Source organism: Akebia trifoliata, chromosome 15, assembly GCF_017979445.1.
Source record: "Akebia trifoliata isolate Shusen 1 chromosome 15, ASM1797944v1, whole genome shotgun sequence".
Lineage (NCBI taxonomy): Eukaryota > Viridiplantae > Streptophyta > Magnoliopsida > Ranunculales > Lardizabalaceae > Akebia > Akebia trifoliata.
This window is the reverse complement of record NC_141389.1, coordinates 15,798,842-15,816,353: the sequence shown is the minus strand read 5'-3', so window position 1 is coordinate 15,816,353 and position 17,512 is coordinate 15,798,842. Positions and strand designations below refer to the sequence as shown.

Below are 17,512 nucleotides of genomic sequence, written 5' to 3'. Positions count from 1 at the left end.
GAGGCTACCACCATAAACCCAACCACTCTTGATCACGCTACCCCCATCAAAATTTTAAAGCCAAATTATGTGACAATTACATGATTTACGTGAAAAAACAACTAGACAATAAACAAGCTTACATGTAAATGAAGCAAATGATCTCTCTCATGTTTATTAGAGTACAAATGCTTAACTTTATTCTCTAAAATGATAACATCAAAATTCCATGGTATTTGAACCATAGTTCCCATTCCCACTAAATGTTTTGAAAACTGTCTATATTATAGAAAACAACATAACTAAGTCATATAAAAAAAGAAAACCAGATAACCTATTCAATCCTCTATACTCATCCTCCTATCAGTAAAATTTCACAGTTTTTGACGACAGATGGGAAACAACAAGGTTACGATAAATACCTCATTATCTGCCCATCACTTTGGGCCAACTTGCTTAGATTGTCTATTATGCCGGACACACAACAAAAGTGAAGTATGTGTTGGTGTGTCCCATCACCACCATCAATCTTCTTTCCTAAGGATTTGGGCTTCTTTATCGATTCCTTATATTCCATTTGGTATTGAAGTCTCTCATTCTACAGTAAAGTAAGATAGGAAGACAACAAAAAGTCAGACACTATCAAGAAAATTAAATTAAACACTACATGGAGCATGACAAGCATGGGTATTTAACAAAATCCATGTCAACAACAAAATACACCAATAGGAATGAGTAAGCAGCATTATAATTAATTTAACCAACCTCCAGTGTCTCTTCACAATTTCTTTCTGCCTCAGCAATACGATTTTGAGCTTCTATGTTTATTCTTTCAACCTCATCCTGGAAAGCTTTCTGCTGCCTTTCATGTTCTGCAATGAGTTTGTCTAATTGTATGTCAAGCCGTCTTGACAAACTTTTGTAATCAAATTCTTCCTTTAGTTTCACCATATTCTCCACCTTCATAGCCTGTTAGAAATAAATATTCTAAAACTAACAACATATCACAATGGTGAGAGATGGATATTCAAGCTAGTTCTCTACAATATCTTATTCTTCAGGAGATTATCTCATCCATTGGAGTAATTTTCTGCAAATTCAGACATAGACAAAACAGAGATTTTGATCCCTCTTTCTTTCTCTAGCAATCTGTGTGTGTGTGTGTGTGGAAGTATTTCTGATTATTATTGAGCTTTAGTTTCACAAGATCTGCAATATATATCCAATTGAAAGATCTGTGTGTTTATATGTGTGTGTGTGTAAGTATTTCTGATTACTTATTGAGCTTTAGTTTCATAAGATCTACACTCTCTATCCAGTTGTAAGCTATGTAGTTATTATTATCTTGAAAATAGTTCTAACTCTCAATGTGTTTTATCCCCATTTTATCTGTCATGGTGGTTCTGTTCAACCAGCGCAAAGAGCTCAACTTAAGATATGTTGTTAGTTTTAGCAACATATTCTCTAAAATGCATTCATTTCTCTATAAGGGAAGATCACACAAATCAAGCAAAGGACAATAAATCAGACAAATAGCCGAAAATCATGCTTGTACAGCTAATAAATCACAGCACATTAATTCTCTGAAACAGTCAACTTTGTACAGCCTTACTCTTAGCTAGTTTCCTAGAATAGAGTTCAGCACATTAATTCTCTGAAACAGTCAAGTTTGTACAGCCTTACTCTTAGCTAGTTTCCTAGAATAGAGTTTGTAATTCCTGTATTTAAATGCACATGACTACCATGTAAAAGAAGATAAGAAGAGTTTTGTCATTTTACTCTAGAACAAAGATATTGTTCTTTTTCAATTCTCATCATGGTATCAGAGCAGCCATCCTCTCAAAAGAATTCGATCCCCACCTTCCCCAACCCCACCCACAACCCATCCTCTCCAACAGATACTCCCTTGATTGCCCTAAATATTTCAGCCCAAATCAATGACAAACTCACTCCCTCCACCTTCCCACAGTGGCGTGCCCAATTTGAAGTTCTTCTAATTGGGTACAATCTCCTCGACTATGTCACTGGAGATAAACCTTGCCCCCACCAAGCCGATACCCCCACATCATCTCTTCAAAAAACACATTGGGTAAGGCAAGATAAGCTCATTTTGAGTGCTATTCTTGCCTCCACCGCGACCACCATCACTCCTCTCATTTCCGCTGCCAAAACCTCTCAAGAAGCATGGAAAAAACTCAATACTCTCTATGCCAGCAAATCCCAAACTAGGGCAATGCAACTCAAAGAAGAACTCACTTTGATAAAAAGGGGCAACCAGAAAATTCAAGAATACTTGCACATCGTAAAGTCACTTGCGGATGAAATCACTGTCATTGATCATCCCATTTCTGATGATGACCTCACCTTATACATCCTCAATGGACTAGGTTCTGATTATCGTGAAATCGCTGCTCCGATTAAGGCGCGAGAGAAATCTCTCACCTTTGAGGAACTCCATGATCTACTCGTAGGTCATGAGACATATCTTCGTCGTCTTGAGACCTCCACGCAGCAGCTGCTTGCCACAGCTAATTACACGAATCGACGCTTTGGTTTGTCTTCCTCAAATGGAAACAACGGTAACTCCTTCAGGAGTTCAACTAAGCAGCAAGTCCCTAAAGGCTCTTCAACCCAATCACGCTCAAACAATGGCCCACGTGAGAACAAAAGAAACCAAAACACTGGCCGATTCAATGGGCAGCGTAAGTTCCAGCCCAAATGTCAAATATGTGACCAACTGGGCCACATTGCAAAACACTGTCCAAGAGTGACATTTTCTGAAGCCACCACAAATTGTGTCTCCAGTTCTCAACAGCAGGACACTAAGTGGCTCATTGACTCTGCAGCATCCCATAATATTACGGGTGACCTATCAAAACTACCAGTACACTCGGAATATGACGGGACAGATGAAGTGATAATAGGTGACGGATCAGGTTTGCGTGTCTCACACATTGGCTCTTTGGTTTTTCAATCACCAACACGCACTTTTTACTTAAATGATACACTTTGTGTTCCAAGTATCCGTAAGAATTTAATTTCTGTTCACCATTTTACCACTCAAAACAACGTTTTTCTTGAATTTCACCCAAATTATTTTCTTGTCAAGGATCAGATCACGGGGGCGACTAAACTCAAAGGTGCATGTGAAAACGGTGTTTATACCCTCCTAGACTCATTGGTGAATTCCACTTCAAAAATGGTTGCAAATGTGCATGAGCGGACATCGATTGATGGGTGGCACAAGAGACTTGGACATCCATCACAAAAAATTGTCCATCATCTTATCAAATCTTTTTCTCTTCCAATAAAAAAAGACCAAGTGCCTCAAATTTGTACTTCTTGTTCTATGAATAAAGCACATCAACAACCATTTCGGTCAAATAGTTTAACAAGCAATGCACCTCTTGATATCATTTACACTGATGTTTGGGGTCACTCACACACAATTGGTATTGATGGTTCAAAATATTACTTGATTCTCGTTGATCACTTTACCAAATATATGTGGTTTTATCCTTTGACAAACAAATCTGGAGTAAGCACTATTTTTCCACAATTTAAACATCTTGTGGAAAACTGTTTTCAACGAAAAATCAAATGTCTTTACTCCGACAATGGTGGAGAATTTGTGGCACTTAAAAATTATTTATCTATCCATGGGATTAGCCACTATACGACTGCTCCCCATACCCCTCAACAAAATGGGGTTAGCGAACGTCGTCATAGACATCTTGTTGAAATAGGTCTAACACTTTTACAATATGCCTCTCTACCTCCATCTTATTGGCCTCATGCTTTCCAAACAGCTGTTTACCTCATTAACCGACAACCAACACCATTGTTGAACAACAAGTCACCATTTCAAGCCTTATTTCAACAAAATCCAAACCATCTCAAGTTAAGAAAGTTTGGTTGTCTGTGTTTTCCTCTAACTCGGCCCTACAACTCAAATAAGCTTCAGCCCAAGTCAATCCCGTGTCTATTTGTGGGCTACTCTCAAACCCAAAACGCATACAAGTGTCTCGACCTCTCCACAAATTGCATGTATCTCTCAAGGCACGTCCTCTTTGATGAAATCAGAAGTCCCATCGCGAAACCAGAGCCTAGCACACTGTCCAAGTCTCCGGCTCTACCCATCTCGATGCAACCTATACCACAACCACCACCAGTGCAGTCCGAGAGCACGCCGTCTTCCACTGCACCCTCAGGTATTTCTCCTAATTTCTCCTCTCATAATTACCCCAATTTGAATTCCATTTCTTCAATCGCACCACATGAGTCAAACATAAATGAGTCCACTCATTTCATGGTCTTACCCACTACGGATACGCACAACCCAAATGCTGAAATCCATGACCCAGCAACCAATAACCCACCAGCTGAACCAACCCGAACCCGTACCATGACCACACGCTCCATGAATAATATCCACAAGCCTAAACAATTTAACTCAGTCACAAAACATCCCATTCAACCAACCATTGAGCCAACTTGTGTGAAACAAGCACTCAGTGATCCGAAATGGACTGCAATGTCTGAAGAACTCACGGCATTGATGAGGCATGCTACATGGGAACTAGTTCCCCCACCCACACATTGTAAACCAGTGGGTTGTAAATGGGTATTTCGTGTGAAGAGAAAATTTGATGGGTTTATTGATCGCTTCAAAGCTAGACTTGTTGCAAAAGGGTATAACCAACGCCCGGGTTTGAATTACAAGGAGACGTTTAGTCCAGTTGTGAAACCTGCAACAATAAGAACTGTCTTAACTATTGCTGTCATGCAAGGGTGGATTCTAAGACAACTCGACGTCAATAATGCATTTTTACATGGACTGTTGACTGAAGACGTATACATGGTACAACCTCCGGGATTTAAAGATGTGCACAAGCCAAACCATGTCTGCCGTCTACGCAAGGCTATTTATGGCCTAAAACAGGCACCAAGAGCTTGGTATTCAGCTCTTAGACATACTATAATGAAGCTCGGGTTTGTCAATTCAAAAGCTGATTCTTCACTCTTCATATATAAAACCAGCTCTGTCACATGTTTTTTGCTAGTGTATGTGGATGACTTGGTCATAACCGGCAGTGATAATCACTTTGTGGCCTCAGTAATTGAAAAACTTGGCAATTGTTTCTCTCTAAAAGACATGGGACACCTCCATTTCTTTTTAGGAATGGAAGTCATACCTACAAAATCTGGACTTTTCTTGTCTCAACATAAATACATTAGAGAAGTTCTGTCCAAACACAATATGTTGGGTGCAAAAGATGTGTCAACAACATTATCCACAACCACAACCCTCAAACTTATTGATGGAACAAGCTCAGTGGACAGCACCGAATTCAAGAGTGTCATAGGTGCTCTTCAATACTTATCTCTTACAAGGCCAGATATCTCGTTTGCAGTGAATAAACTATCTCAGTTCATTCATAAACCCACTGCAACTCATTGGACAGCTACAAAAAGGCTCCTACGTTACTTGAAACAAACGATTTTCCATGGGATTCACATAAAAAAAATCAGCAATTCAAATCTCACAACCTACACGGATGCAGATTGGGCAGGTAACTTTGATGATAGAACTTCAAACTCAGCTTACATAAGCTTCCTTGGCCCAAATCCAATTTCTTGAAGCTCAAAAAAACAAAGGGCAGTTGCTAGATCATCCACCGAGGCCGAATATCGGGCTCTTGCAAATGCAGCGTCAGAAACAATTTGGCTACTTGCATTATTTCAAGAACTCAGGTTCCCAATATCCTCAACACCAAAGCTGCTTTGTGACAACTTGGGAGCAACAAAATTGAGCTTCAATCCTGTACAACACTCTCGCATGAAGCACATACAGATCGACCTACATTTTGTGCGTGATATGGTTCAAAAAGGAACACTACAAGTTTATCATGTCAATACACGGGACCAACTTGTAGATCTTCTAACAAAACCAATGTCAAGGCAACGAACAGAACAACTCAGAAACAAGATAGGACTTGCTGATGGCAGCCCCATCTTGCGGGAGCGTATAAGGGAAGATCACACAAATCAAGCAAAGGACAATAAATCAGACAAATAGCCGAAAATCATGCTTGTACAGCTAATAAATCACAGCACATTAATTCTCTGAAACAGTCAACTTTGTACAGCCTTACTCTTAGCTAGTTTCCTAGAATAGAGTTCAGCACATTAATTCTCTGAAACAGTCAAGTTTGTACAGCCTTACTCTTAGCTAGTTTCCTAGAATAGAGTTTGTAATTCCTGTATTTAAATGCACATGACTACCATGTAAAAGAAGATAAGAAGAGTTTTGTCATTTTACTCTAGAACAAAGATATTGTTCTTATTCAATTCTCATCATTCTCAATATCATCATTCTACTATGCTCAATTTATTACATAATGCTTCTTGACCACTCAAATAGCACAATGGTGAAGAACATATAGAAAGATAAAAGGTAAATAAGAGACAAGGTGCACTAAAATAGATACAAAAGAGATCACAACATTATGTCACAGTTAGATACTCTTTTTTTTTCGTAATCAGCACAATAAGATGTTCATAAAACATATTCCAATCTACGGATGCAAAAGAAAGTGCATGCGCTGAAATCACAGAGTCAATAAAAAAAGGTTTTTTTATGAAAGAAAACTACTCACAGAGTCAAGGCAGCAATAAGGCTTTTCAATGTGCATAACATCTGAACTATGACGCAACAAAAGATCTTTCCAATACGGTAAATTGAAAAAAATGCTCTTCTTCTTCCAATTCTTCGGTAATTTGCAATCATCCCTTTTTCTTTTCCTCCCATCCTTATCTTTATCTGCCTTACCAAATATGATTTGCTTATAGTCACTTAATTAATCGAACACATCCTTGCCTGTCAAAGGTTTTGGTGCAACTCCCAACTCATTTCTGCCATTAAAGGACATTTTATTATGTCAGAATTTATGATCAAGTGGTAAGAATCGACGATGTCCTAAGTAACATTCTTTATTTTCTTTTTGCAATCGTATTGAACAAGTATCCTTGTGGTAGGATGGACAAGTAAGTTTTCCTTTAGTGCTCCATCCAAACAAGTTAGCATATGCAAGAAAGTCGCTGATAATCCATAAAATCACTGCATGCATCTGAAAATTTTGTTTTGTTGATACATTATATGTTTTAACTGTGTCTATCCACAATTTATCCACTAATGGTTGTAGATAAACATCGATGTCATTCACGGGAGCCTTAGGACTAGGAATAAGCAATGACATTATAAAATATGTTTGCTTTATACACATCAATAGCGGGAGATTATATGGAATCAGAACAATGGGCCATGTACTGTGAGGAGTACTCATGTAACTAAAATGAGTGAAGTCATTAGTGACTAATTCAAGTCTAACATTTTGAGGTTCAGAACCAAATGATGGGTATTTATTATCTAAAGCTTCCCACGCCATATAGTCTGCTAGATGCCTTGTTACCCTATCTTTTATACGACATTCGGTGTGCCATTTCATATGTTCAGCTATTTTTGAAGACATAAACAACCTCTTAAGCCTAGGAATCAACGGAAAATAACGTAAAATCTTTGCAGGTATTTTCTTCTCCTTTGAAGATGAATCAGAGGGGTTTTCAACTGATTGACATTTAACAGTTTTCCACCTAGACTTACCACATACTGCACATTCATTTGCATTCTCATGTTTTTTCCAGAATAATATGCTATTATTCGGGCACGCATCTATCTTATTGTAATGTAAACCAAGTCATCGCAAAATCTTCTTCGATTCATAGTAATTCTTTGACAACTTTTCTCCAACAAGAAATGCATCTTTTAACAACTCAAGCAACATATCGAATGATTTATTACTCCATCCGTTAAGACATTTCAGGTGTAATAACTTTACAATAAAAGATAGTTTTGAAAATTTAGTGCAACCCGGGTATAACTCAGTCTCAACATCCTTCAACATTTCATAAAACTTGTTTGCATCATCGTTTGGCTCATCCGGACCATTATCATTTGACTCATTAACCTCTTCATTATCAAAATTAGGGATTCCGAATGCATCTTGTAACATCCCTTACATATCATCACCCCTCTTCAGACTCATCACTATTATCTTCATCTTCAAATTTCTCTCCATGGTAAGTCCAACGACTATAATGTTTATTCATCCCATACCATAATAAGTCACCATGCACGTTATCTCGATCCTTTAAAATCGCATTGAGACATCTGACGCATGGGCACTTAATCATGTTATCAAACCTTGAATGAGAAAATGCAAAATCTAAGAACTTAATAACTCCTTCATCATACTCAAGGGTACTTCTAGGCAACTGAATCCAACTTTTATCTATTGGCATGTCCACTTTACGACGACGTCAACTTTAAACCAATAACACATAGTCACACACACAAAAGAACTATCACAAGAATGTTAATTTAAAACGAAAAAGAGAATCCTTAGTGGTATATAGGATAAGAAAAATGTTGAAAATCCATATAGTACATTTTCTATATGAAAATGTAAGTATAAGCTAACAACTAGCATTATAACAATTCTCAATTCCAAAGGTGGTATCATCATGATCAATTCATCAAAAACAACTCACGATACATCTTGTAACAATTCTCAATTGTTCTATTTATGACTTTGTGAAGCCTTTCTAAATTTTATTTGTATCATATCTACAAGTCATTCTACATATTTTGAATAAATTTTATTTGTACTATATCTACAACTTATAAATGAGCGTACATCTAGCTCATTTTATCATGGTTTTAAGACATAGACGAGTTTGAGATGAGTTGGAACGTACTCCCGTGCCACTAAGTGATTCACTATATATGAATCTAAGTAAAATGTCTTATAAGCATTCTACCAAATCAAACAAAACATCAGTAAAATGTCCCTTGCAGAGAAATAGATAGATAAGTAAGGAATACCTATTGAACTCTATTGACCTAGGGAAAATGTGTGCTAGAAGCACAAAGGGGAAAAAAGATTCTCACTTAAGTAGACTAATCTTGACAGAACATGTATTAGATATGAAAAGGAAGCAAATTTTTACCGAAGATGTTAACAAAGAAAAACATTACCAACATAAACGGCAGACGTGAAGCAAAACCAAGGAATATTACTACAAAACTGATAAAATTCGAAGAAACAAACATACAAGTGTTGCTAATAGTGCTTTGACTCTAAAAGCTCCAGTAAACCTTTACAATGAGTTCCTTTTTTCTACGAGAAAAAAAAAACAATTCATCATCATCGAAACCTCATCCAAAGATTTGGGGTTGGCTAAATGAACCATGCTTCTCCATTCAATTTTACATCTTTTGTCCTTGAAATGTGATTAGAAAGAACATTTATTATTAAAAAACGCATCCCTTCAAATGGAATTACAAGCTATTGAGCCCACATTCAGTAATAACAGTACAAGGTTTCACAACTACCTAACCTAACCCCCAAATATGCCACCAAAAGGAAGATGTAATAAAGAGATATTTAAGAAAATATGATCAACTTTAGATGAAATTACGATTCTAACGTACTGTTCATTTTAATTACCAAAGCAAAAAATATCAAAAGTTCTAAAGTGACAATTTGGCAAGTTTAAAATGATAAAATCATATGTTTCATTATTTTTAAAAGATTGCCACTATACAAATCACCGAATTTGTCACTTTAACAAATGCAATCTTTTCACTTGAAAATCTTGCAATTTTGCATGTACGTTCACGTTTTGATAATTGAATGAACAGTTAGTCAGATCTTGAGTGTAAATTATATAGTTCAATTTACTAAATGACTATGAACACATCTCTCAAGTCCATATATGATACAATAATGATCAGATTGACCAGATACTTGGTTGATTTCAATATCAATCAAATTTAAAAGGTACAATACCCAAAACGGGTAACTAGAGAAGTCAAAGTTGGGTGACATTAACTCTAAACATTCTATTGAAATTTAGACTAACTTCATCGTTTAAGCAAACATAACAACGTAAGCCACAAAATATAATCAACATCATCCAAGATGAAGATCAAAGAGAATATTCAAGGAATTACATCTTTTGTCTTCACTGCTTTCTGGACATGATCTATACATAAGTCATTATCTTTTTCTATTTTCTTGTCTTCTTCACTGCTCTTGTGAACATGTCAAGTGAATCAAACAAAGTTCTTTTGCTTTTGTTTTGTTTTTTTTTTTTTTTCTGTTTGAAAAGATAGTTGTTTAAGGGGATAAAAATATAATTTTATATTAGACATAAATTAATGGTTTGTATAGTTATGGGAAGATCTAACACAATAACAAAACTCGAGGTCATGTTTTACGCATCTAAAACAAAATGCAGGGATCGTTCCAAATAAATTCAGATAATAGAGACGATTCACATTGTCAAAAATAAACTCTTATGAGATTCTCAAAAATATTGAGACGATTCACATTGTCTATCTTGCCCAGGTGTTTAGAGACAAAAATGGCCGCTAAAAGTTAAGAATTTCTACCCAAAAATCCATGTGACGCACTCTTTGGGATCCTCTACTAAGTCTGTATATAAAGTGTAGTTGGTCCAATGGTGTTGTGGATCTACACAGTTTATGAGTGAAGCTATTGGACATTATGGTGGCCGACCCTAATTTTTATTCGGACGAAGTCAATGGCTAACATCTCATAGATCTAAGCATGTTGTGCAATTTGAAACTTCATAAACAAATAATCTAGCAAATGTGGAAGCCATATAATAATGCTCAAATACAAAAAGATAGAAAGTTAATCGATATATATATGATGATCGGAATAAAAAAGCCTCGCAGCAACAACACCTGTTGAAGAAGCAAATTTTAATTAGGTTTTGAGGAATCAACTAGGAAAATAAAATAAAACACAGATAGATTACCTTGGTTTGATTGATGAGAAACCCTAGACCTCTAGTCGAAAATCTGAAATTGTTGAACAAATCGACTACAAATTTTGTTGAACGAATTGATTTCTTCGTCTCTAATCAGCTCTCTCCTCGGATCTAATCTTCGTCCCTAATCAGCTTGATTGCCTCAAGATTCAACTTGATCTCTTCAAATAAAAAATGGAGATCGAGAGTACACATTAAAGTCGAAATCGATAAATTTCATTTGGTTGAAGGGAAATAGAAACGAAGGAAAACAGAGAGTTCGTTTGGTTGGGAAAACAGAGAAACTAAGAGGGTTCGTTTACTTAAGGAAAATGAAAGGAGAGGGAAAAAAAATCGAGAAAATTAACTCTATACCGACGACATCTATTTTGATATGTTGCTATAAGTCCTCTACACTGACGGATGCAATTTGACCGTTGTTAAATCCTGTCGCTATATATCAATTTTCTTGTAGTGCCACAGTGTAAAAGGCTCCATCAGTTGGTTTTCAAGATTCAATAGTCACGATCCTATAAGTCTTGCACTTGAAAGTAGCAAGCCTACAACAAACTAAATTAGTCTAGTATGAACAATGATATTTAGAGAGAACCGTAGAGAGGAGAAAAAGAGAGAGCTCAGAAAGTTGGGTTCTCCAACATCTACTCAATTAATGATTAAACGTATTGGCCTTCTTTGAGATGTTTTACTCACTAACCCTCTAGGTAGTGGTTTTGTTAATAGATTTACTAGGTTACTTTCTGACCTCACATCCATCAATAGTTGCATGACCACATTCTATCTAAGAAGAATGTGTCTACTCTTACCATTATCATGATTTTTAACCTTAGCTATAGCAGCTTGGCTATCATAGTGAATAAATACTGATGGCATTGATTTTTCTCATAAGGGAATACATATCAATAAGTTTCTCATCCATTCAGCCTCAGTTCCAACTAACTCTACACCAATGAACTCTGATTCCATTGTAGATTAGTCATACATGTCTGCTTGGTTGATTTTCAAAAGACAACTCCACCTAGTGTAAAAACATAAGCACTAGCAGATTTGGATTCATCAGATTCTAAGATCCAGTTCGCATCATTGTATCCTTCCAACACTTTTGGGCATCCACTAAAATGTAAGCCCATGTCCATGGACCGGATTCTCAAGATAGAATCGATTGGTCATGTGATTTGGAGTCGTCACCATTCATTGAGTTAACTGGGTGTGAATGACCACCCGATTTAATTTTTTATTTTAAAATTATTTTCTTAATAAGTTGACTCCACGATAATAATTTATGAATCAAATATCCAAGTTCGGAGGTTGAATTGTGACTCGGGGAAGGTGTTAGACATCCCAACTCACCTGTTTATATGGTTACCTACTTAACAACACTCAATTATTAGACTCACGTGATTTTTATATTTATTTATTTTGATATTTACAAATTATGTACAGTGAATCAAGTTAGATTGAAGTAAATCATAGGTATTTGATCCACTTGTGGTTCAAGGAATTCCCACGCATGCTCCAACATTGATTTTGGTCACTCGCCTATTAGAGAATCAGAACCCATGATTTAACTAAATCTAATTTAATTAGACGTGTGTGATTTGAAAGCTTATGGAATTCCTTTTATTTATTTATTTATTTATTTTTTGTAAAGAGAAATGAGTTGACTAGCCATAATATCATGCCAAATCTGAAAATTCCTTTGTAATTAATGATTAGATCAACCAAACACCTTGCGACCTTGCATACCAATCTTTTCATAGAACAAATAACAACAATTACCCCATAAGAACACTCTCATCCACATGAATTTCACATACAAAACAAAAAATCTAGGTTCTTGTACCAATAAGAAAGCCCCCAAAATACAATTTTCGATATATGACACAATCCTTAAAAAATCTAGATTCTTGTAATAAAACTTATCCCAAAATTTTATTTGTATGACTGCCAAACCAGTCCAAAAATTCAGTTTTTCTACATAAAAAACAATCTTAAAACATGACCTTTGTTGACCCACCCATGTGTTGCCTAAGTGGTAAGGGCGAGCATGTGAAGTGTGGGTTAGGCGCACGTCACGGGTTCGATTCCCCTCTTAGATTTTTCTCATGATTTAAATGGGGGACCATGGTGGTGAGTTGCTGTGGTAGTCCTCCCCGAGATTAGTTGTGGTGAGCACAAGCTGGCCTAGACACTCAGTTAGCAAAAACAAAAAAAACATGACCTTTGTTGCATAAAAATATTTCCACATAAACCCAGATTTTTTAGCACCAAAACTAGTTTCAAAAATCTTTTTTAAAGTATAAAGACACCTCCCAGATTCAGAATTTTTAGTATCAAGGAGTGTAAAGAATCCATATTTTCAACACTAAAATTGATAAAAAAAAAAACTTCAGTTTTTGAAATACTAAACGAATCCTATGGATTTGGTTTTAGTAGGATGAAACCAATAAAAAAACCAATTTTGAGAACACCAAAATAACCCCATGAGATCAGGTTTTATCTCTCGAAAACTAGTCCTGAAAACCATTTTCTATACTCTTAGAACAGTATCCCAAAATCAATTTTTTATGACACCAAACCAACCCCTAAAAAAACCTTTTGACATTAAAAGTGTAGACACCCCAATTTGAACGGGCCCCGACTCGAAAGGGCCCAAAAAAAATTAGATTTTCTAAATAACTTGGCAACGGGCCTAAAAAGCCCAATTTGTTGGAACATGGCGTTTTCTATCGATTTGAAGGTTCCTAAGACCCCCTAAGGGTCTAATGGATCCCCAAAAAAGACTTGGTGTACCCCCACCTTCCTCACCTTTAACTTCTCCACCCTCAAGATAGAAAATACCCTAAGCCCACTTAGGGCTCACAAACCCTCAACTCACAAAAAATCATTTCTCACCTTACCCCTAACCTAAATTTAATCCCACACCACCTAAACCCTAAAACATACCCACCCTCAAAAAGTCTACTCCAAAATAACCCAAACCAATTTTAAAACCTTTCCTAAAATCCAAACCCAACATTTCAAAGCCCAAATCCATATCAAATCCACATCCAACCCATAACCCTAACTTACAAACCACTATCCACATCAACCAATCACCCTTTGATCATTAAAGGGGACACATGTCCTTACCCCAACTCACCTCCCTCATCTAATTACCCACCCTATCATTTTTCTCTAACAAACCATCTACCCACATTACATCTCTCTAAAAATCACCTCAACCCATACCCTTCTCTAACCTACCACATCATCCCTTCTCTAAACAAAACATCTGCCCCCATCTCAACCCATACCCTTCTCTAACCTACTACCATCATCACTTACAATCCATTTCTACAAACCATACCCACGCCCTTCTTCTCCAATCAAGCACTCCTTCTCTCCAATCAACTCATCTAATCACCTCACCTCCCAATCCCTTTTGACACATGTCATCATCTCCTTAACCCTCCCAAAATCTAATCAACTAATCCCTTATACAACCCATTCTCCTAACCTGAACACCTCACCTCTTCAACCTATCTAACACTCAACCCCACAAACCACTCCTTTACACCCCCATCACACATCACACATCACTCATCTCACCTATTACATAACTACGTTCATTCCAACTCTAAATTTCATACCCCCCACCTTCAAAACCCAAGCTATTCTCTACTCTTCCATTACCTCACCCCATTATATCCCTAAAGTAACCTCCAAACACTTATAAATACCCCCTTCCCCTTCCAAAATGGGTACACCAAGTCTTATACAAAAAAAATCAACACTCTACTCATCTCTTCTCTACTCCCTCATTTCATCTACTATAAAAATTACATTATTATAATTCACTAAGGACTAAAGAAGACATAAAAGAAGAAGAAGAAGGAAAGAAGGAAAGAAAAGAAAACTTTAAAGCTTCAAGGTGAGTCAAATAAACACTTTCCCCCTCTCTCTACTCTTTCCATACCCCTCTTCTACAATCCCCTTCCTCTTTTTATTTTTTTACTAGAAAACTTCTAAGATGTAATGCTCCCCCTCCCCCATCTCTAGTAGATCGAACTTCGATTCGGTCGAAAGTATAAGGGTTATAACCACCTTAAAAAATAAAATCGATTTAAACCTTCAAACTATTTTGAGGCACTTAACATTCAGGTTATTCTCGACTTATGAGAATGGACCTGTAACCAAAGTCAAAACTTTTCAAAAATATGTTATTTTCCAAGGCTAATGCCTATTCAGATCATCTCCATCAATGAGATGATCCTTATAAGCCAAAGTCGATAGTAAATCCCTATTTAGGGTACAAGTTATCTACACATGGCATTTTGTTTTATTTTGTATTTTCATCAAAAGTGACTAAGTTGAATTGGGGTTACCACTACTTGGTGGGGAGAAAACTTGATTGGTACGTTATCCAAACGAGAGTCACTAAATGCCAAAAATAGTAATTTTTCTAAAATGTACATCGGGTGACCATTCACACCCTTTTACAATATGAATGGTGGCGACTCCAAACTTTAGTAGATGTGATACTCAAAATCCGAGAATCACGTATCTACAACTGGCGACTCTACTGGGGATACTAGGTTCATATCCTTGTGTTAACTCAGCCATTTTGAAAAAAAAATACAAAGTGTTTTTATTTACAAGCTTATATTGTTTGTTGTGTTTGTTATTTATGTTTTTTTTATCTTACGCGTGACATGTAATATTTACTTTTCTTCATTACATGCTTGTAAGGGGGTCGATGAAAAAAGAAATGAAATGAAATGAAAAGAAAAATGCAAAAGTACTTGTCAGCAAAGCCCATTACACAAGCCACCGTACCCTCAATATATCTAGCCTCGATGCTTAGTAGTTCTACGGCTTGAGATCGTTATTTCAAGTGTTGGGGATGAACACATCAAATCCGATCACTAACCAACAACATGCATACTCCGGTATGCATCAAGGTTTGAAGATCAGGTAGCCATAAACCCACCAATTAGCTATATGCATTTGCCTGATTAGATGAGCTAGGACACAAGTTTCCAAGAATGCATTGACCCCCGAACAAAATTTTATTTGTTTAAGTTGTTGTCGGGCCTCGAAGTCCAAATTGTAAGCCTACGAAAGCAACCTTGTACATATTAGGATTTCTTTCTTTTCTTTGCATTTCCTTATTTTCCCCTTAAGTAAAAAGGAGGATATGTTTTCTGCATTTTGCCCAAGAGAAGAAAAACAGTGAGGGACATTCAAAATAGTAGCCAAGAAACCAGTTTTTATGAAGTGCATAAACTGATTTCTTCCTGGTTCGTGTTCATAACACTGATGGACAAAAATGTGTCTCATTCGTGCTTGAAAAACGGATGAAATAGAGACTACCTCATCCATGTTTGAAGCACGAATAAAATAGAGAATGCCTCATCCATATTTGAAGCATAGAAAGAATAGTTAATGTCCCATCCATGCTTAAAACATGAATAAGACAATGATAACTCTATCCATGCTCCAAACACGGACCAATATGAATCCTGAGCACAGACCAGATGTATAGAGCTCCAACTTTCTGTTTAAGCATCAATGCCACCCTAAAAACAAAAAATCCAAATTTTGGAGGACTAAACAAAATAATTCTCTTTCGACCAATGATTTCAAAAAAATAAAAAAAAAGTTATCCGTCGATAAGCCAAATTGAGATAGGTTGAGAACTTGGGCCTCAAGTAGGCACATTGAGCTATTCGACCAACCAATCAATCTCGAAACTCGGGGACAAGCGCAATCAAGTCTCTTCAAGCCTCCCACCAATCATTTAAAAAAAATTGTGTGGATTTTCTCAAATCAAACCGATCCTGTAACTTGACCCGTGCCAACTCCAAATAGGTCCACGACCCGTATCCATCTAAATCGGGTCCATGACCTGTACTGATAAGTGTCTCGAAACACTGAGTTATATACACGTTTCCCGTATATTTATTTTAATTTTTATCCCTATTTTTCCTTATTAAGGTAATAATCATGATAAATCTCGAAACACCATGTTGCATGTTAATTAGGCTTAATTATACATAAATAAATTTATTTACTAGATAAATCTAATTACATGTGTTTCTTGTGCAAAAAATCAATATTTTGGAATCAAAATCTCAAGGTAAAAGCTTTTGGGCCCACTTTGGAATATCCTAATCCTTTGGAATTCCCTAATCTTTAAATCATGTTCTCATCTTTTGTCTTTTTATGCAAAGAAAAGTGGAGGCTACTTTTAGACTCTTCTACACACATTTTTCTCTATAAATAGAGCTTCAATTTCTAGAGAAAGTTTCCCACTTGGTTCTTTTATCTAAGACTCCTTTAATTTAATGCCCTTAGCCTTTTCTCTTATATTTTTGTATTTTTATTTTCTAGTTATTTTCTTTTTTGTTAAATAATCTTGTAAGAAGAACTTGTAAGTTTCTCCATGAAATGAAGAAAATTTTTTCCATCTCTTATCTTCCCTCTCTTGTAATGACATTTGGCTAAGCTCCCCTCCATTGGAGAGTGGAAAAGTCTAGAGCAAATTCTTGTGTTGTTTCTAGTTTTATGCATTTCTTTTATCTAAAATACTCATGAGTTCTCTTTAAGATTTCTTGCCCCTTCTATTCTTAAT

General features: G+C 36.3%; 1 protein-coding gene and 1 non-coding gene across 2 annotated transcripts in view; one reads left to right on the top strand and one right to left on the bottom strand.

Moving 5' to 3' along the window:
- Window positions 1-104: 104 nt before the first annotated feature.
- Window positions 105-17,512, bottom strand: part of LOC147384429 (kinesin-like protein KIN-UB) — a 38,992-nt gene continuing 21,584 nt past the window's right edge. Inside the window, exons 2-4 of the mRNA XM_086426416.1 lie at window positions 6,639-6,894; window positions 745-948; window positions 105-577 (exon numbers count right to left, since the gene is read on the bottom strand). Coding sequence (XP_086282542.1) covers window positions 389-577; window positions 745-948; window positions 6,639-6,674 — 429 coding nt within the window. The 5' untranslated portion in view covers window positions 6,675-6,894 and the 3' untranslated portion in view covers window positions 105-388. The remainder of the gene's footprint in view (window positions 578-744; window positions 949-6,638; window positions 6,895-17,512) is intronic.
- LOC147384430 (small nucleolar RNA Z247) lies at window positions 2,321-2,415 on the top strand. Its single transcript, XR_015173165.1, has one exon. It is a non-coding gene; the product is annotated as a small nucleolar RNA Z247 (small nucleolar RNA).